Source organism: Artemia franciscana, chromosome 17 (assembly GCF_032884065.1).
Source record: "Artemia franciscana chromosome 17, ASM3288406v1, whole genome shotgun sequence".
Lineage (NCBI taxonomy): Eukaryota > Metazoa > Arthropoda > Branchiopoda > Anostraca > Artemiidae > Artemia > Artemia franciscana.
This window is the reverse complement of record NC_088879.1, coordinates 40,125,906-40,148,068: the sequence shown is the minus strand read 5'-3', so window position 1 is coordinate 40,148,068 and position 22,163 is coordinate 40,125,906. Positions and strand designations below refer to the sequence as shown.

Below are 22,163 nucleotides of genomic sequence, written 5' to 3'. Positions count from 1 at the left end.
ACCACAAAATTGGAATGCTCAAGATTAGCGAAGTTAAGTTTACACAGTATGTTATTAAAAGGGAGGGGGTAGAAGAGAGGGAGCAGATTCACTTATTTGATATATCAATTTTGAAAAAGAAAAATTCTTCTATATCTTTAATGTAATTATTTTTTAGGTAAAAACACGGATTTTTGCTGAAGAGCAAGGACGTAGGTTAGGCCTAATATCCCACGAAGTCAGTATCTGTTACTGGTATTACATTTACGTTCGCTTAAGATCATGTAATAGGCGTAATTCATCAACACATATTCCATGGGAATATAAAAAGTCTATCTCAAAATAGCACTCAAATAGCACTGAATTTGCTTCTTATGTCAAGTTGTGAAAATAAAACATATCACCTGTAGGTCTGCCTTGTCTGACTTTGACCCAGTTTCTTTCACCAGCCAGATCTGTTTTTTCGTGAGTAGTGTCTCCATGCGTTTTTTGTACTCATACTGACTTAATGAGCAATCTTGATTTTTAACCATAAAAAAAATACACTTTTCGGGTATGGATATACAAATCTTGTCGGATTAGCATTGAATAGTGTCAGGGCGATTTCCCCCATATCTTCCCTTTGTGGTGGTGTGAAACCAGGCTATTTTTAAAATAATAATAGCCGTAAACAGGCATTAGTACTTTAATTGATACTACAGTTTATAAGTTAAAAAGATAATATTATGACCCCAATCAAACACAAATTCAGGTTGAAATAGAAACCGTGCCCCTACACATTTAAGCGATTTGAAAATGACCAAATTACACACTAGTTCTGTTGTTCACCAGTTATCGATAGCATATTTTTCTCTTCCCCCCCCCCTTGCTCACAAGGCAGAGAAAATTAAACTGAGTGATGACATTCAATTTTGGTCTCCGGTCGAGTTGATTTGAAACTGACTGAGGATTGTAAGGGTAAGAGAAGCTGGAACTGCTCTACTTGACATATTTGCAGTATAATTTTTGTGGGGTTACTAAGATTTAGATGAATATGTCGAGAAATAAAAAAAAATCCTCAAAATTCTAGCCTAAAAATCTGTCGAACAGAAATTTAAATCTGTTTGCACCGATTTTAGCATGCTAAATAGTTATCATCATGAAACATGCAGAACTCTTTCAAACTTCTTATATGGGAACTTACCTCCCTACTCAAAAGAACTTTTTGGGAAGGAGACATGCCCCTCCCCGGAAAATAAGTTCGCTAATATTTTTTTTTTTTTGTCACGCACAAATAAAGTCCTCTCAATAAAGCCCAATAAAGACCTCTAAATAAAAATATTCCCCAAACGATACAGAATACACATAAGACCTAATTTGAAAAATAGAACCAACGAGTTAAACAAAAAGAGAAAAAAAACAAAAAAAAACATTGCCTTACACTTTATTTTGAGCATTGGATAAATCATCATATTTATTTGTTTGTTTAAGTGGGCTGTTTGACCTCCTTGCTATGTTATCTTGTTACAGGCTGGTTTCCAATAATGATGCAATATTTATAAGCATGAAAGTATAACAATCCGACAAACATTCTAAGCAGAGGACTGCTCACTTTCTTTGCCTTTTTTTTTGCTTTTCGCAAAGACTAGCAACTCTGATTGAGAACTTCAAATGTGTTCGAATAAGTCTGAATCGCAAAGGGAATCATTATTGGATTTTCTTACCTCTGACTCGTAGTAAACCAGTCGTTTCTTTTCCAAAACGAAGAATTTTCTTTTCCAATTGCCTCCTGATAGAACAGTTTTCCCGCTGAGTTTCAGTAGATATCCTGAATAGAGAACTCGGGACTTTTTCTCCTTATTCTCGTTTGTTGTCTGCAAATATGGAGGATCAAATGAAATTCCAACAGGGAACCGGAAAAAAACTCAAACTGTAAACTAGGTCGAGCTAACGTTAAATTTTATTGATGTTCCGTGGGTTGAGGTTTTCTGAGTACGTATTGCAGAAAATTTGATAATTTGATTTTGATTACTGAGTGTTATCTGGGCATGATTTTGTCTACACTGGTTGAAGAGCAAACTTTAGTAAAACACCTGAGCATGGCTTATTAACAGATGTTATTTTACTTTTTCTTACAAAAAAAAACAGAACACGTAAAATGAATCCTTTTTACGGAAGAGCAAAACCGCAGCGAATGATGGCGAGGGGGGATTCAAATGATTGAATCCCCCTGAGGGGGGATCAAATGACGAGGGAGGATACAAATGATTTTCTTGTAGGTAACCGGCAAAAGAAAGAAAGCTGAAAAGTAAACAATGTGAAGCTAACTTTAATTTTGTTATACATTGATTTTGTGTCGGTTTAGGTCTTCTGGGTATTGCGGGAGATTTGAAGGTTTGGTTTTGATTGCTTGAGTCTTATATAGGCATACTTTTTTCTACACGCTTTAAAAGAGGGGGAAAAAATCATAAGTAAAACACCAGAGGAGGGTTGTCTACAAAAATATTCTTTTACTCTTTTTGAAAAAAAATAAAACAGCGAAATAAAGAATATTCACAAAGGAGGGGGGGTGAAGAACCAAATGATTTTCCATTCGAAAGGCAAGGAAAATTACTGAATTAGACATCAACTCGCTTGGTTACATAAATGAAGCAACAGATAGGACAGTGTGGCAGGAAAACGAGACTTGGCATCTTCTCAAAGTCACAGTGAGACGACTAAGGGCTCGTTTGGAAGCTAATGTCGACTCCTATACGCTATTCTACATACAGCACCAGCGAAAAATACCTTGTTAGGGACTATTTCATGAAATCTGCTAAAATCCACAAAAAAATAACATTTTTGCTCTCCAGACCCATATTAAGTCTATTCACACCTAATACAGGCTTAGACTTTTCATTTGGTTGTTTCAAAACTATGAAATTCTTAGAATAGTACCACATTTTGATCTGCATTGCTTGAAAATAAATAAGCCAAACTTATTTTGTTACATTTGACAACACTTGAAAAATGGGGGCCCGAGTTCTGACTTCCCCAAAGTCCCCCAAATAACCCAATCTCTTAATTTTTTGGTATTCCTTCATTTTTTTTATTATATCCCCCCCAAAAATTATTGGGCCTCTCTGAAAAATCAATTTGTACATTCCTGGGTATCAGGTGTATTGAACTAGGTGATAACCAACCTTATCTGTGTTGTTGGACATGGATCCAAGTCCATTCAGAATTCCACTAGACAAAAGAACAGACATAGCATTCCTTGGTGATTTTGCGCCTTTTCTATTGCTCGACATTTCTTACATCTATTCAACCTTCTCTGTTAGAAGTTTTATTTCCACAATTTTTCTAAGGTTCCAGCACACTGAGACAAGATACACTGGAGAATGCCACTGAAATCATAGCCAGAAAGGCGGTACTCAGGGAACTGTAAATTTTTTTCTAATTGGCAAAAGTGTGGATCTTTGTAATAAGACGAATGTTATAGGCTGGTGCAACGAAAGTGAGTCATCAAGAATATTCATTAGAACTGCCATCATAGCTTGAGGTATCCAGGATTTTTGTCTCTTCGACTTTTACGACGGTCGGTTAGAGACATAAACAGAGAAATGGATAAGAGATTTAGCAATAAAAACAAAGGGGCTTAATAAAAATTGCACGATATAGGAGGAAGTAGAAACTAACTTTTTTAGATTTACTTTTGTCAATCAAGGGAATCATTAAAATGTGCGTTTAGAAACTTTTTTAAGTACCGAGGACAATCAAGATAAGATATGATTGCATAAATTGGCTATGTGTTAACTCGATCAACTATATGTAGCTTGAAAAATTAAAGAAAATGAGCACCTCTTAATGAACAAATCTTCCATATGCAGTTATACCATTTTTGGTAGGAGCAGGTGTCGAATATATGAAAAAGAAATGTGGTCGAAAAATCAGTAAATTAAGACATGCGGCAGCAAAAAGCTTACAAAGACTTAGCTTCCAAAGGTGTAGTTGTCTTCGCCAAATCAACAGAGGGTTGATGTTTGAATTTTTACGGGTGAAAAGCATTGTCAAATTTAACTGTACCCAGTTTTGCCTATCAATTTGCACAGTTCAAAGTGGCAAAACTGACAGTTGCGTGATACTGCCACACAAGGTGGCGTGATACTGCCACACACAATCATTTTGAAACAACCAAAAGAAAATCTATAAAAATCGTGGTTTTCAGCTATAAATATGAATAGACCTGAGGTAATTCTAGGGGGGGGGGGTAAATTTTATTTCCATGTCATCGGTGCTTTAACCAAGATTTATAAAGAAGCCCCTTCCTTGCTTTACTTCAAGGTCAAAGGAATATGATGCTATACTTGTTGGAACATAAAGGTGATAAAATAAAGGAGTAGAAATAATGAAGCGAAGAATTTTGTCAGATATACAACAAAGAGAAAGGAAATATTTGCAAAAAAATATTTTCATTATATTACAAAAAATGTGTTTGTATACAATGTGTGATTATATATGTTGTAATAATGTTTGTTAAGAATCTCGTGACTTAAAAACTGTTTTTTACTGGCTTAGAATTTCATACAGAAACACAGGAAACTAATCAGGCTCCAAACTTGACATTATTATGGTTTCCTTTATGATACGCACTTAAGGAATGATGACATCTTCTTACTAAATCTATTACATGTAACCAATGAAACTAAAGCATACTTTTTACCACGGAACTATAGGAAAGTAATCTCTCTTTTTCTATTTGAATATACCACAGACAAACAGAGAGGCTACTTTTAAGAATCATGTGACTCAAACATGTTTTGTTTTATAATGGCTTAAAACTTTTATTGCAGTCAGGTGGGATTTAGCTCTTCATTCTTTTTAATGGTTTAAAATTCGACACCGTAGAACTAACGGACACAATCACGCTGTTATAAGGTTCACCTTTCTGAGATACGCTAACAGAATAATATAATTGCCTTACAAAAGCATGTCATGAATGAAAATATCTGAAATTTAAAGATAATTCTTACAGCTGAATTGTAGGGAAGTAATATATGTTGTTATCTTTAGGTATGCCCCAGAGAAACAGAGGAACTCCTTGTAAAAATCTTGTGACTGAAAAAACTTTTCTTTCTGTTTTCTGGATTAAAACTTCCAACAGGAGAGCAAATTAAATAGAATTAAATGTTTCACTATTTATAATGTATTAAATCTCATACAGGAAAACCAATGAAGCAATGACGTTTTAGTGTTTTCCTCCTCTTGGATACGCTTTAGGAAAAAAATGATTGACTTATGAAAACAAATCATAAACGGAAACCAATGAAATTAAAGTACTTTACAGCGATTCCATCTGAATAAAAATTTGCAAACGAATAAATATAATTATGAGCCGTTTAGTTTCCCAAATCTCGTATTATCTTAACATAAACAAGGGAGAAAAGTGGGCAGAGAAGATAGACTGGCCATTTCTGGTTATTTTACCAGAAATGGTTATTTTTACCAGGTTATATGTGTTTAAAGTATGTTTTAAATACATTTCAGTATAAAAAGAGTAAAATCATATTACGAGTATTTTTAAACCCTGCAACACGAGCACATACCCGGGCTTTTGTTTCGTTGAAGAGGAGCTGATACATCGTTTGCAGAGACTCATTAGAAAAAGCTCCAAAGAAGGTGCATTTACGTGGAAACTGCAAAAAAATCACGGTGATTACAGTAGAATAGCAAAAGTTTGGTAGTACCGATACTAAGGAAAAGAGTGGGGGTCTCGCATAAACTCTTCCAATGTGACCGAACATTCAGGGTACCTCCAAGTTTCCCCAAAGAAAATTAGATTCGCCGGAATATCCCTAAGAATTAATGCTTGTAAAAGCAGGAACACAAACTCAAAATATAAGTCGTATGTTCCTGTTGACGCTGATTTTCGTTGACGTTAATTTTTTTGGGGGGTTTGGGGGAGGGTTACAGAGAGACCAATTGCCTTTTGGGGAAATTCGAGAAAACCTCGAAAAATTTGGAAAGAGTTGAAACACAATCTAGGCCCTACCTTGAATCTGTTCCTGTTTGGTAATAATAGACAACAACAAAGAACGATCATAAGAATTCAGTTATAATTAAAAATTCAGAAATCAGGATCTCAAAAATAGTGCATGCCTTGCAAGAATCTACTTTTTATGCTGAAATCAAATAGTCAAAAATGAAAAATTTTTAAGTGTTCAATCTAAAGTTATCAGAATAATAAACCTGTATAATTTAAAAAAAGGGACCCCAAAAATTTTTTTTTGGAGGGGGTGCAATCTGTAAAAAATTACACATTCAAATTTAGCAGATCTAAGAATGTTTTCGCCGAGATTTCAGCTCTCTCTGCCAAAATACAAACTCTTACAATTTTTCTGATAAACATATTCATTAATGCGTATTAAATTAGTTTTCTTTCTAGGGGTGATTGTATTGAACAAGGAGTCTTGGAATGTATTATAGGGATTTCATCGATTTGTTTCTTTCTGATGAATTTTTTCAGTGAGAAACGGGATTCTCCCACACAAAATGCAATTTTAGGTCATTTTTTGACACTCAATTCAATTTAATTTTATTTTTTATTCTAAAGAACAAGATACCCTTCTACAAAAAAAGTTTACCAGCAAATTAATTTTTTTTTAACAAATTAGTCTTTTTACAAAATTATTTACCAATTAGTCTTTTTACCAAAGCATTGTGAGCAGTATCCCTTGTATGGTTTTAAGGTCAACAGATAGGGGGTTTACAATTGGAGCTACTAACCCCTCAAGATGCTATAACGCGCACCTGGGTCTTGTGTAAGACTATAGTGCACTTGTTTCCTATGTAATGGTACAGTAAACCTGATTTTTACGTAAAAGGGTATTGTTGGTTTACTTGTATAAATGCATACTTGAAGATTTCTTTGGTTGTTTACGTAATAGGGAATTGCTTGTTTACTTATGCAAATGTTTTTTTTAACTTCTTTTGGTTGATTCGTAACAGTGATTATTAGAGTTCCGGATACGCTAGTCAAGTGGGAAAGTCTTGCTTGAAAAAATTGAACTTGGTTCAATATATACAAGTGAAGATAGTGTAAACTTACGTGACGTGTTTTGGCTCTGGTGGACCTTTTTTATCCAGAAAAACTTGTTTTGAAGGTCAACGACGCGTATCATACTAAATGATACGGTTCACTCAACTCAGTATTAGAAAAGAGTTCAGTATGTCAAGATCGAGGATATCATTCTTGGCAAATTCTTAAGTAAGGGATGCTTTTACTCTATTGGATATTGAAGGTGCTAACAATAGAGAAATAAAACCTAGAGTGCCTAACATACCAGTAGAATTTACAAGGGGTTGTCGCCTAACCGTAGAATGGGCCGAGATATTTGCAAGATTTATAATATCATTAAGCAAATTCAAGTTGGAAAAACAGTTGTGCTTTGCAGCAAAAGTGAATATATCTAAAAAGACTTTCACAGCCCCGCCAAATCCTGTTTTCCCAGTTACTTTTGATTAAAAAAGTAAAGGAGTAGGGAAAACCCTTCAAGGACCTCACCAAATCAGGATTTCTTTGGTGGATACATAAGAAAAAGTGTTTAAAAAAACCTTCTCGACGTCTTTATCCCAGGATTTCTAAGATTGTTACATCATAGAGAATCTCTAAGAAAACCTTCAGGAGCTTCTTTACCTGAAGACTTCTAACATTGTTACGTGATTGTTTCCTTTAAAAAACTTTCAGGGTCCCCTCAAAATCCTGTTTCGTTTGATCGTTATGATTAAAAACCGAAGGATGTAGTGGAAAGCTTCAGGGACTTCTTTACCCTAGGATATCTTCGGGTGATACATAATAGTCTTTTAAAAAACTTTCAGGGGGCTTCTTTGACCTTTTTTTTTACCGTGATTGTTCTTAAAAAGACCTCCAGAGCCCCTCACCAAGTCAGGATTTCCTTTTAAAAGCCTTCTGGGGGCTAACTCCTCAAATAAGGGATACGCTCCTTACATAACCCTTTTATATTCACCCTATCTGCCATTTTTTGCTAGCAAATTTGCAGTAATTTTCTATATGGATAACCGTTATAGAGATTGTTGGTTTTCATGGAACAAAAGTTTCCGCTATTTCCAGGAATTAGAAGCGTCACGTCATCCGCTAATACTCTAGCGAGAACAGAGTGACTCAATTGTCCCTGGGTGGCTATAAAATGGCTATTAGACTGGAAATTTTATTTGTCTTGCATAAGATCTTGAACATCTCGCATCATCCTAAAATGGATTCATATAGAAATTTGAGAAAAAATTGGATTTCTGCTTATATGCTGGTGTGTCTATCTTTCTGTTGCTTCTACCAACCAAATTTCGAAATGGTATTTTGAGGTGCATACCAAAACCTATTTTATCCCCCTTTAAACGAATCAGCACTGAAATTCTCCGAAGGGTTTAATTATAATTAAAAAAATAATTTAATTTCAAAATTAATTTTTAAAAGCTTTAGTTTCAAAAACTACTTGCTTGATAATTTAAGATGGAGAGCATATACAGATTGGCAATGATAAAGAAGGGGGATGTGTTTAAGCATTACATTTAAAGGACATTGTACAAAGCATTTGTAACCATATTATAGCAAAAATAAAAGTACAATAATTTTATTGAGAAATTAAAAATACTTAGGTAGATTGAATTCTTACTTTTCTCTGAAAAACGGGTAAAGAAAACTATAATTTTTTAGACTCGATATAGAAGGGGTGGGGCTGCCATAGGGGTGAGTTATGTTTTTCACTACAGAAGATGTAGTTTTTCACTTCATGGAAAACTAAAATTTATGTCTTTTTAAGGAAAATTCGGACCAATATCCACCACCCTTGAAAATGGCAAGGGAAAACAAAGCTCTAACCCCTACTGTGGGCCCTTCAGGACCAGTGATTTCTAGGAGAGACGGTGTTTCCGGCCATTCTACGCCCTCTATACAAGGAGAGAATACTCCCACTCTATACGGGCACGATGCTGTACCATCTGTGCTCCATATACAAGAGGAGGATGCTATCCCTTAGTTTCCCAGGCCACATGAGAGTCTAGTTGCAGGGTCTTCTATGCCCAACATGCAAGCTGTTGATCTTAATATAAGTGTGAATTCTTTGATATTCCTCGAAAAGGTTATTTATTAGTGGTAAGAAATGTTTTGCGGTATGGGAGCAATAAATAGGATCCTTTTGGTTCTAATATAAGCCAAACTTTTCTGGAAACTATTAAAAATATTGATGCTATCCCTCTACCTTTAACAAGTAATGCCTTCCTTTTAGTTTACTATAGAAAACTTTTTGTTAGTTTTGAGAAAAGCCTCAGTCCTAAAGGTAATTGACTTTTCATCATGCTTTTACCTATTAGTAGTGTATTAAAATAAGGTGTTTTTAAGATCCTACATTCCACTGTTTAAAATTTTGCGTTCTTAAAAGGACATTTGAGTGGCTTTGTCCAATAGGTTTTTTTTTAACTAAATAATGAAGGAAAATTTCAAGGGCCCTTTCTATAGTTTTGAGAGGTAACCCTTGGAAAATAGCTAAGAATAAGATATTCTTTTTCAGGTTAAGAATTAAGATCATCCTGCTTCTTAAAAATAATCCATTCTGGTGTTGACAATTTTTCGAAAAGGGTGCTTGAGGGTTCTTAAATTAAAATTTCTTGTTAGCATGCCCCCCTGATCTGTTAGTTCTGAAGGCGGTTAAAAAGCCTTAAATTAATATTCTTTTTCACAACTTAAAATCATAAATACTTCAAAGGGGATAAACATTTTTAGTCTTTTTCCAGGGTGTACCCGAAAAGGATTTTGATCTAATGATTGACTATTTTTTCAAGGACCTCATTGGGGCTAAAGTGGAGCAAACCCTGACAATTGACACCAACACCCCCTCAGTAAGTTTTAAAACTCTTTAACACATTATAATACCTTGAACCTTTAAGGGGGACAACTTACGTGGTAGTTTCTGGGCAGTAAGATTAGAGTTCGTAGTTTGGTGAGCTATGGACCCGAAGGGTTGCTTTGTCCATGTATGGTCATTAAATTCTTAACTGGTAGTATGGTCTCAACAAATCTGACGGATCCTTTAGAAGGTCCATGTATGGTCATTAAATTCTGAACCAGTAGTGGGTATCAATACTTATGAAGGGTCCCTTTGAAGGCCAATGCATGGTCATCAAATTCTCAACTTGTAGCATGGTCTCAATGCATTTGAAGGGTCACTCCTAAATTTCCTGTTCTCTTTCAGCCTAATATAAATTATTTCACAGGATGGATCCAAGAGTGCTTCAATGAGCTAACAAGCTCTTATTATTTTTTAGGTGCACATTAAATTCGTAACTGGTGTACGGTCTCCGAACCGTGCTCTATAAATCCGAAGGGTCCCTTTGAAGGCCCATATATGGTTATTAAATACTGAAATAATAGTGGTGTCTCACTACTTTCGAAGGGTCCCTTTTGTGGCCATAGATAGTCATCAAATTCTTAACTAGTAGTATGGTCTTAATGCGTCCGGAGGGTCCCTCGTAACTTTGCCATTCTCTTTCAGCCTAATATGAATTCTTTCAGAGAATAAATCCAAGAATGTTTCAATGGGCTAATAAGCTCTTATTATTTTCTAGGTTCACATACCTAAATCACAAGGGACCTACGTTGAGACGGCTATCCTGTCTCTGCCACCCTAATCCGTGTCATTTCAGACAAAATCTACGTTCACATGGAAACTGGGAAGGTACTACAACACGGTCAGTACCTTACTTGATATTGAGACGTAGAGTGTAGACGGCGTCTAAGTCTGGAGAAATTTCAATAGTTGATGGAAGGAGAATCAGACTCCAGCTCAGGAATGTTTGTTTTCTGGTCAATTTCTAGTGTTTTTGTAAGTAGTGTTTTTACATGTTTTTACATTTATTTATTTATTTTTTGCGCAAAGCGGGATCGTTGTTTTGAAAAGTGCTTAATATTAAGTTATGAATTTACCATCATCGGCATCTTCCGGAACTGATCTGGCCACTGCATCCTCCGGATCTGGCCGGTCGTAAGGGCAGCGCCCACCACCCTCTTAGTTGGGCCCTTTTTATGTAATTTTTAATATCCATATACAAATATTCAAGTGTCTGTTTTATGTTGATTTTTAATATAAATGTGTTTTAATGACCGTGTAAATATGTTTTGAAAAATTGTAGCACATTTATATATATTAAATACCACGAATTCTATTTATGAGTACTTATTCAACAGATTGAAGTTAGGTTAAGTTAGTTGTATTTTAACATTGGCGGAGCATCTATTAATTTAAAATGCCATTCAGATCATTTCTTTGCGGACCATAAATGTCTTGCAAAACAACCCTTTTAACAAAAATAATACAAGATCGCGAAATAAGTTTAATCCGAAAAATATCTGTTATTGCTATAGTGTGTGGCAAAAGTCCTATGATAAATAAAGATATTACAACAGACATAAAATTCCTACGAGGGCTTGAGGTGTTTAATATTTTTGAACCAAACTCGTGGTTGATTATTGATAATTTAGCCAAATCTATAAAGAATGCTATCTTGAGGTATTACAGTTATTCACGGTCCAATTTCATCACAAATGAATTTCTGTAACTGTTGTTCCCCATAATCTCTTTCACCAGAGCAAAAGTATTAGATCACTTGCTTTGAACTGTACTTACTATACCATCTGTAGGGTTGTTCGAGATTCAAGCTCTCTTCTAGCTTTAAAAAAGCAAATATATCCCGGTGAAACTAAATTTTTACTCTCAACATGCAATCAAGCTACTCATAAACCTAATGGTTACATTCTATTGGATCTCAATCAAAACACCCGAGGACTTATGTGTGTTCGCGGATGTTTTTGATAATGAAATTACTGTATATCTACCCGTGGATAGTAAAAAGGTCATTATCCACCTTAATGACACTGAAGAAGCTATATGAAAACAGACATTTGTTTTCCGTAATTCAAAGCCCTGGCTTAGGAAGGCTATACTCAAGCATGGTATTGCCAATGAATTCATTAATCTCCTATCTGACCGTTGTTTAAGTTTAACTGAAGGTAATATTCAATTGGCAGAAGGTTAGACAACAGACAAAGCAACATCGCTCACTTGTACGTGCCTTAGCTTGCAAAATGACAGGCAAAGATTTTAAAAGAAAACGACTTGTTTAAGAGGGTGCGAGTTTCTTTTTATTGTTACTACCGATAATCGTGGGACTTGTAAATACTACTCTCAAGAAATGACAAAACCTTACAAATTGTAGGCAATTTAAGTCGCCCTATCACCAAAATGTCGTTGACCAGCCTCCGACTTCTGAAAGTCCTGAAACTTAGAAAACTCCAAAATGAGAAGATAAATTACCTAAAGTTTCATCAAGTGTTTTAGACTTAATGCCACATTCGTACCATGAGAACAGATAAAAGATTCTTTACTTATCTCCCTACAAATTAACATGTACAAATTGATGACAAAAAGAATATCAGATGTGATTGCAGATCTTAAAAGAATGAAATTATTTGATAGTTATTTCTATTGATTTTTAAAGGCATCAAATTTTTTAAAAAGTCTTATTGGGAATAAACATGTTTTAAATCGATTAAGGGAATTTGGAGAAATATAAAATTATATATCGTTATCGGATAGCAGGCCAATTGGGGGTGATGATTTAAAAGGTAATAAACGAAAGCGCATTTCCACCCAATATAGTATGCAAAAGGGATGTGGAAGCTTCACACAACGTTTACGTTCAAAATGACTCAAGTTTTGAAACAAGTTTATAAGAATATTGATGAAGTGGGAAATTTAGGTTCACCAATCACACTGTCTAAAGTCACCGGATATGAACAAAGTGGGCACCGGAGTATTTACAAAAAGAACCTATTTATACTCTTTATTGAAATCGTAGACTTTACGGCAGAACTTATCGAAAAAGTAAAGCCATTTTCCCTTGTATATATTACAAGCAAATCTTTTTACTCCAGACGAGGTTTAAAGACGTCATAAGAGACTTTACACGCGATCATTTTTTAAGTCACTATGCATAGGTCGCTCTATTCTGTTCAAACAGAGACGATGAAGCTGCTTGAGCCCTTGAATCTATCTTTGAACAAATTCATATAGAAAAATTCAATCAGATCGGAGAAGTGAATTAGTTAATCCACATGTAAAAAAAGGTTATATTGAAACATAATGCAATACTCAACCATAGTAATAATTCAATAAAAGTGGCATCGGCAGAACGTTTGGTAAGAACAATTCGACTTTTAATCTCGAGATATTGTACATCCAAAAGTACTGGTGCTTTTACTAAAGATGTAGATAAAGTCATTTTGATTGATAAACAACGTCCTCATCTATCTCTATCCAATCATAATCCTCTTGACGTTTATCACAGTATCAATACACTTGACATTTTCTTAAACAATATTCCAATGAAAACGTTGTGAAGAGAAAATTTAATGTTGGTGAAACAGTTCGAATCAATCGAACAAGTTATAATTTTGAAAAGGGAAGTTACTTCTTGTCCACTGAATTCATTAAAGTGTCAAAATTCTTAGACGCTAAACCTTTAACGCATCTTTTACGTGATATGAAAGACGACCAGACATTTTGCGGTTTCTATGATTATGAATTAAAAAACGTTAAAACCGTTGGAATGTATAATATTGAAAAGATAATAAAAACTCGAACTCATAATGGTAAAAAGACAGTATTCGTTTTCGAGGATACAACTCTGATTTTGATTTTGAATTGCCGCTGAGGGCTTTCACAATATCTAATGATTTTTTTTGTGACAATCATGTCAAAACAGAAAAGATGAGAATTTACATTACCGATCCATTTGAGAATGAAAGAATTTTCATCAATGAGGATTTACGTGAGGTTCTCGGTTTTAAAGATTCTATTATTAAAGCAAAATTTGGATTGGCAAGGATCATATTATCTATGCAGACTATGCACCCGGCTTCTCATCAGGTAATTGAGTTTTCTTTTACGCATCATTTGTCGAGACATCGAGAGCCACTAATACCAATATTCCCCTTCTATTTATTCTTGAAGAAGAACCAGTCACGAAAAAACTCACTACTTCAATATAATGCACCTTCAATATATTCCAGTCATACTTCGTATCCGAAGCTTTGTCAGATAAAATTACGAAGTTAATTGGGTGATCCTCTAACAGTAAAAAAACGTTTGGCTGTGATTCAATGTCATTCTCGACCCGTTCAATAAGATGGGTAATATGAAAATACTTTTGTACATCCTGACTTTGATTGCTATGTTTTTACTCGCAAACCATAACAATTGGGTCAAGGAATGAAGTATTACAGGGGTCTTCCGTCAATTTCCGGCTATGGTTTCAGCAATTGTTTTGCTAAGTCGTTTCGCTATGCATTAAACCTGACTGAAAAATATATTGCACTGGTTGTCACAGATTTTATGTCCTCTACACTACATGATTGGGGGTCTGGGAAGGATTTTGAAGAAAGTGGTTAAGAAAACCTCAGATCCGGCGCGTGATCCCTCGGCGAGTGATTTAATACACGAAAAAGCGGAAAACGTTCAAAAAGGGCAAGAAATATCTCATCACTCATCAGTCTCGACTCAGGCGGGAAGCTTAAAATATTGGTCTTATCAAAGAAGAAGCTAAAGTAAAAATGTTTAGATCGCAAAAGGATTTCTTTTCCTAGAAACGACATATCTACCACATAAAGAATTTCATTGGTCAGTCAAATCATCTCTAAGACTTTTTAACGTAAAAAATGTTGATGTGAGTGTGCAATATGAATACTACGAACAATTTTATCAGAAACCACCGCTCTCTGAAAACGTACATCTTCAAATTCATTTTAGTGAAGATTATTTCATAGATTTGGCTTCCACATTTATAGATTTGCATGTCATCGTCAAAAATCTATGAAAAACCAAGTTCTGGGTTATTCTATGAAAATTGTGAACTACGATATTTGTTTAGGCAAATAAGTGTCTACGTAAATGGAACGTTGGTGAGCAAAAGCAACAATCTTTCAAATTATACAAGTTATATACATTTCATGTTTTTGACTCCAATTTCCTATAAGCTTTTGAGAGGTATGGCTACTTGGTCGGGAAAATAAATCATGAGATATTTAGTATATTTCAATAGTTAACCCCCAATATGAAGATTGATACAAAGCTACAACTTGCTACGTCCAATTTTGTTTTGCAAAAAGTAGTTGGTACAACTACTTTTGTACCAACACTTTTGGTGCTTACAGTACAACTACTTTTGGTGCTTTGGCAATTGAAAAACTAAGACCTAATGAAATAATATCAAATTGCTCGTTCCTGATACAATCAACGACATATTGCTATGGGCGCAGGTACTTGCACTGATTCGTAATTTATCACTGGTGAAACTCCTTCAAAACTTGTTTTGGCCTTTGTAAAATGTGCCAGTGCTGTTGGATCACGGAAATATTTCCAACATAAAGCTGAAATACTTTGACTTTCATCTCTTTTTTGTAAAGTAAATGGAATTCCACTCTACAATTCATACTTTGATAAATCCTACAGGACCTATATGAATTGACAATGCAATCCCTAGATCGAGATTCACAATTATTTGAAAATGATATAACCGAAGAAACGTTCGTAAAAACTCATGGTATCTTCGTGCTAGAATTGTTTGGTACTCAGGATATGGTCATTGTCCGAACGGGTACAGAACGTTTAGACCTTTGCCAAACCATTGGAGTAAAGTATTGCATTAATCTTGCTAAATCATTTTGAAACCTTTTGGAAAATTAGCACTGATGGCAGTGTTCTATTAGACATGGAACCATGAACACAAATGAAATAATCAATGTATTCAATTTGGATCCATACAGGCCCAAGTAAAAGTTCTATTGTATACCATCGGATTTCCTCGATGATATACAAAGCGTTAACAATGCCATTATTATTGTTAATAGTAGCCCATCAACTGTAAAAAAAGGGCATTGGATATGCATCTTTCAAACAGCGATGAATATTGAATTTTTAGATCCTCATGTTCTACCGTATGCCAGCTACACGCTTCACATTAAAGACTTCCTTGAGCAAAGTGGAAAATCTATTAGCGAGTACAAGATTTATCAACCAAAAGCTGTGGATTTCATGCACTATTATATTTTGTTTTTCGATATTGCGGATGTATTTATAGTGAATATATTAGGATTTATGGTGACAATCCTCACTTGAACAACTTTCTAGTTGAAAATACTCTTTCCTACCTGCATAATATAAATTTTAGTGCCTTAAGAGTTAGTTGTCTTAGAAATGTTTGAAAATTTGTTTATTAATAAAGCCTGCATGCACAAAACTCTGTGCTCTTTAAAATTCTTCTTCCATGTATAAGTAACCATTGGAAACAATAAGTGGTGGCAGTTCGTCAGGATTCAACTCATAGGCGGATCAAGGATTTTCTTTAGGGGAGGCGCGGGATAGGTTGCTTCAATAAACTTGGGAAAAAAGAGATACCTGCAATTTAAAGTTCACCCCGTCAATTTTATGTCGTAGTTAGGTAGTTTAAATGGTCGTAAATTTAATCTGAAGTATGGTGAGGGTTAAAGTTCTAATGAATTTGTTGAAATTAAAATGGTATAAAAATATTGTTACAGAAAATAGTAAGTTATAAAACCACCCCGCCATAAAAAAAAAGTTAAAAAGCTGTTTGCCATTTATAAAAAATACGGTATTTTGTATTTTCTGCATAATTTTTTGCCTTTGCACTTTTTACCACTGGAGCAAGTGAGTTAAGCTTTTTTATTCAAAAAAATTGGTCTTAAACCATCTTTTGCAATTTTGAACCATTTGTGACAATTTGTTTAGGACAAACCATTTAGCATGTAACCTAACTTTGTGGTGTCGCTTAGTAACTATGATATTAATGAAGAATAGGAAATGAGGATGAAGGTACAGCTTATACATTTGTAAAAGATATATTAAACATTAAATACTAGTTCCTTTACAGGCTTAAAATTAAAACGGAATGAAGAGATTGAAATGAATAGAAGGCATTTGAAACGAGTGTTTTAAGTATAGACCATAAAACATTTACTCGTCACTATTTTTTTTTAAATAGTGTTTTACTAGGCACTATCAACTCTGATGAAATCCAAAATTGCTAATCAAAATTTTACTTTTCATGAAAAAATAGCGTATATTTCCACTTTTTAAAATTTGATATGTTTCGCTTGATTTAATAGAATTCATAATTTTGTAAGAAAAAGTCTATTTCTCAATTTCCGCTCTCACCATATTCATTGATTACACAGTCGATATTTACTTCAATACTTTGGTGAATTTCTATAATGGCTGGTCCAGTCGGTATAGTGTCCTGTCAGTTTTTCATTAGTATTTCTTCTTCTATTCATCCTAAAATATTCGAATAAAGACCAAAATCGTCAAAATAAAATATGAACTCTAATAAAGATGAATGTAGGTATGTGCTTAGAACTAAGTGTAAGAGTCGGAATATTTGTTTTTGATAAGTGTAGATTGGTGATTTAAATATCAGGGTTTCAAGCTGTAAAGATTTCTAATTCATTTTTTTAATCTTAAGATTTTCAGATATTCAATTCAAACGTTTAAATCTCGATATGTCTGTTGAGCACAAAAATAAAAACTTTAGATTTGACCCAGCCTTAGCATTAAGTAAGAGAATTTTCCTGTAAAAATTTGATTCACAAACAATTAATCATGGAAATATGATTGAGTGGCATGTATCAAAATACGAATAAAATCCTCAGCGGTATATATAGCAGTTTAGACAATTTTATGGACAACTATATTCAACTCCTATACAAAAACATAGCTCTATTTTGTGACTGGCTGGTATTGAGAAGATGAGAAATTCTGAAGTAATATTGTAGATGCATTCTGTTTCTGTTGTTAACTCAATTTGTGTTAATTTCCACTTGTTATCAATATTTTGAAAAAATCGATGCCATCGATTTGCCTTCTCTTATAAACAATTTCTCGAAAATCTATTCTTCTTAAATGATTACTTTGACCTTTGAAGGAGTTTTTCGACTCATATACTTAGTTTTAAATATATACTTATACCAACCTTTATTCAAGTTCTAAAGAGTCTGGCTTTTATTTTAATGTTTAGGATAACTAGAAGAGAAGACATGTCATATAATGCAGAGTTTTAATTAGTGATAATAGGCAGTAAAGTGGCCACCATTTCATCACCAAAATCCAAAACTTAAATTAATAATTTTTGCACTTCTTATACATTTACTTTTTATTATACAAATCCCCTAAGAAACAACAATGTTGTAAATACCAACCCGCTTCGCAAGAAACGAAAACCCAAAAACCCAAACAGACAGCCAAAAAAAGTAATGATATCATTTTTTGGCCTCAGTGCCATAGCAAGACCCGAAAACAAATTTTTGAAAATAAAAATAAGTAAAAGTTTTGGTTTTAAGCGCCGTTGTAACAGGACAATTATGAAATACCATTTTGACAGCCTAAAGAAGTTAGGATTTTAAGTTTCCTTTCCTTGATATTACGAAATGAAGATTTTCACCTCTCAGTGGGCTTCTATGGTAATACGAACAGATTCCCATGATTTTAATTAAATTAACCTTAATTTGATTAAATACTTTTTGGCAGTATGCGTCATTAGTAATATCTAACAAAGACACCAAAAAGTAACTAAAACCTTGTTTCAAACTTGTTTGCAAAAAAAAAACAGTTTTAATAATTAAAATCTTATTAAAAACTCAACAATTAAAAACCAATTACAAAAGGTATAACTTTCGTCCCAAACCAGAGCAAGAGCTCCTAGCAAAAAATCCACCACTACGTCAGGAAGTGGGCGCCTCCCTCCACCTGGATCCACCACTAATTCAACTTTTATTTATCTTGACATGCTAAGTCAGGGTCACATTTTGTACAATATAATGTAACTTTACTTTTATTATATATCTTTGTAAGGTCAGTAATATTATTCTTATTCATATTATAAAATTTAAGCATTTTAATTTGCTTATTTGAAGCAATGTCACACACAAAATTCTCATGAAGAATCACTTTCATTAACAGCCAAATAAATTGTGTGGGCAGTTTATTCATAGTAGCGTGTATTTTGTTCAGTTATATGAAACCAGTTTTTCAAAAAAACAAACTTTCAGGTAACTAGTTTTCAGAAAGTTGGAAAGTATTTTTCACAAAAAGGACTTAAATGGCTAAAGTACATATTATTTTCATAAAAATATATGAACATCTAAATGTGGAATTTAGTCTTCAAAAATAATCCACCTCAATTGCCCCTCCTCCACCTTAACGGGGCCCACACTTAGGAAAATGCGGTAATGATATAAGACTATGAATGCAAAAATTGGCAAATGATGCGTAACTCTTTTGCTCTAAGTAGGATTTAATTTTTAATATGGATTAAAGGGAGCCTCCTCCTCAACCTTAGTTGGTGGGATACAGCAAAAATGGAACATTTGACAGAAACTAACAAATATTGCAGATCGTAAATATTTTCTTTGCCTTTATGTGCGTTCTTATTGTTTCTATAATATGTTATAGTAAAGAAAAAAAAATCTATTGTTCAAATGCATTTTATACTTGAGCTACTAAAGTTTTATACAACAGCGTTCTGGAGCTACAAAAATTTTATGCAAAGCTTTTAAATACAGTAGAAGAATATTCTGAAAACAAGATAAATTTCTAGCTTTTCTAGTTTCATCATAGCACCTCTTTTTAAATTCGATTTTAACAAGCCATGCAAAATAAAAAAATATGGTTTTCGAAATGACTGCATTTCCTCCCTCATGCTTGTAGGAAGGAGGAGGGGCCTTACACGATGATTCACTATTATAATCAAAATGTTCCTCGTTTTACCTATTATTTTTTACTGTAAGAAAATATATTACCAATCCTTTAATTTAACTCATATATTAGTTATATTTTCGGAGCATTTCATGTAAAGATTTAACTAAAAACATCTAACCCTGAACATAAAAACAGATTGTAAAAGCGATCCTTTTAGGTAATTAACTAACGCTTGGTCTATACAGCTGTTTGCTAGAAACTAACCCTCTACATGACGGAGGCACAGTTAAAGGTTACGCAAATATCTGACGGCTGTTAGTCATATCCCTATCAGAATGCGGAAAGCACTTTGAAAAAGCAGGGAGGGTGAAAAGTGTACATTTTGCATGAAAAATTAAATGAATTTATCAGCGATGGACCTATAGAATAGTAGGAGGGGGAAAGTCTTTACTTGTTAATTTTATATAGTGAATTATGCTAGCTCTTTTTTGGCTATAATCTTGCCTTTTCGGGTAGGGGGATATCCTTAATATGCATCAAAGCTTACCTGCACATAAGCAGTTATCCAATCCTTTTTTACAAATCGACTTGCACGTTCCATCTTGAATATAAGACTATTAAAATTTCCAGTCTACTACCCGGTTTTACACCCCTCCTCCCCGAGGACAAATAAAATTACCCAGTCCAACTAGAAGAATAATAGGTCATTGTATTACAAGAGTCCCTTGTTCCTGGAAAATTAATAGACGTACAAGACTGTATAATGCTTCGTTCCTTGTTCCTGGAAATAACGGCGAGTTTCCTTGTGTATATTACCAACAATGAAAACAAAGGCCCTTCTTTTGAAACAGAAAAATATTAGGTTGTGATAAATTTGGACTATGTCCCTACTTGCAAGTGCCCTGAAGGTTTCCCTACACCCTTAGGTTTTAAACAGCCGAAAAACTGTGATGTAACGTCTACTTTTGCTCCTTGATTTGGCGGGGCACCTGAAGGTCTTTTCCTAGATCTCACGGGTTTTTAAACACTCAATATAACCACCAAAGAAATCTCGAAGAAAAAATTTGCATAAGTAAACAAACAATTCCATATTACGTAACAACCACAGAAATCTTGAAGAAAACATTTACACAAGTAAACAAACAATACCCCATTACGTAACAAATATATTTACTATAACTTTACATAACAAACACGTGGTATTGCACAAACCCCGGGTGCGCGTAATAACATCTTGAGGGTTTAGTAGCTCAAATAATACACCCCCTATCTGTGTCCTTAAAACCATAGAGGGAATATTACTATTGTGATGTAAAAGTTAAAATTTATCAGTGGGAGGGGAATTTAGAGAGCGTGGATGCCCTCACTTTAGGATAACCAAAAAAAATTGGCGATCAATAGTGATTACTTTTACACCAATTAATCATGTCGATCACCACAAATACTTCTGTGGTAGAAACTACGAAATTGATAGAGACTCTTCGTAATGAGAAAAGCAAGCATCGGTCACCTGCCTGTATTTAATATATACATGGTTCAATATAATATCCAGATTTTTCTCCAAAATTCCTCCCACCTTTTCCTTCCAAAACATCTTCCTATTTTCTATAGTTTCTAGTCTTAGGGAAAAAAGAAGCCTGCATGTCAATTATTGAAGTGGATCTAATGCCACTTAAAAAATATAGAAGGGAGAAAAATAGATTGCCGGATCACGTTCTCAAATTGAAGAGAATTGAGTAACAGAATTAACATCAAGGATAATGCAATACTAAGGATCAAGAGGAAACAGATTTCTAGGGATTGATTTCAGAATTTGGAAAAAAAAGTTTATCGAACGTTCAAACCTATACAAATCCAACGGACTTAAGGTGTCTGGCAGAAAAGAAAAATGTTTTTCGGAAAAAGTAGAAAAAATGTAATAGGAGAGAAAAAACTATGTATGCGTGGAATTAAAAAAGGTAGAAAGCTTTGGAATACCCAATAAGAATTAAGATAGATATGTAGTAAAGTAAAGGAAATGATTGTGAAATCCTGACGAAATAGATTACAAAAGAAGGGAATCTTAGAGTAAAAAAAAAAAGAAAGAAATTAGATTAATTTTTATTTTCAGGAGTACGGGAGAAGAAAATGAAACACTATTAGAAGGAAGTGTTCAAAACACACACACACACACACACACATACACACACACACACACATATATATATATATATATATATATATATATATATATATATATATATATATATATATATATATATATATATATATATATATATATATATATATATATATATATATATATCATGAAAAGAGAAATCACCAATGCAACAGCACAAACACACACACAAAAAAAAGAGAGACAGAAGGAGAAAAGGAAGACTGTTT

The 22,163-nt window shown here is 33.9% G+C and overlaps 1 protein-coding gene and 1 long non-coding RNA gene across 4 annotated transcripts in view; one reads left to right on the top strand and one right to left on the bottom strand.

The window, feature by feature from the left end:
• The window catches only part of LOC136038235 (uncharacterized), a 76,588-nt gene extending 67,135 nt beyond the window's left edge, over positions 1 to 9,453 (bottom strand). The window contains exons 1-2 of one of the 2 annotated variants that reach the window (XM_065721340.1): positions 5,544 to 9,453; positions 1,683 to 1,832 (exon numbers count right to left, since the gene is read on the bottom strand). In XM_065721340.1, coding sequence (XP_065577412.1) covers positions 1,683 to 1,832; positions 5,544 to 5,741 — 348 coding nt within the window. In that variant the 5' untranslated portion in view covers positions 5,742 to 9,453. Of the gene's footprint in view, positions 1 to 1,682; positions 1,833 to 3,140; positions 4,200 to 5,543 lie in introns of those variants that run through there. The other variant, XM_065721341.1, reaches the window with a different exon arrangement.
• LOC136038236 (uncharacterized) overlaps positions 1 to 22,163 on the top strand; it is a 73,026-nt gene that overhangs the window by 49,361 nt on the left and 1,502 nt on the right. The window contains exon 3 of one of the 2 annotated variants that reach the window (XR_010620158.1): positions 10,576 to 10,832. This is a non-coding gene — a long non-coding RNA (uncharacterized LOC136038236). Of the gene's footprint in view, positions 1 to 10,575; positions 11,163 to 22,163 lie in introns of those variants that run through there. The other variant, XR_010620157.1, reaches the window with a different exon arrangement.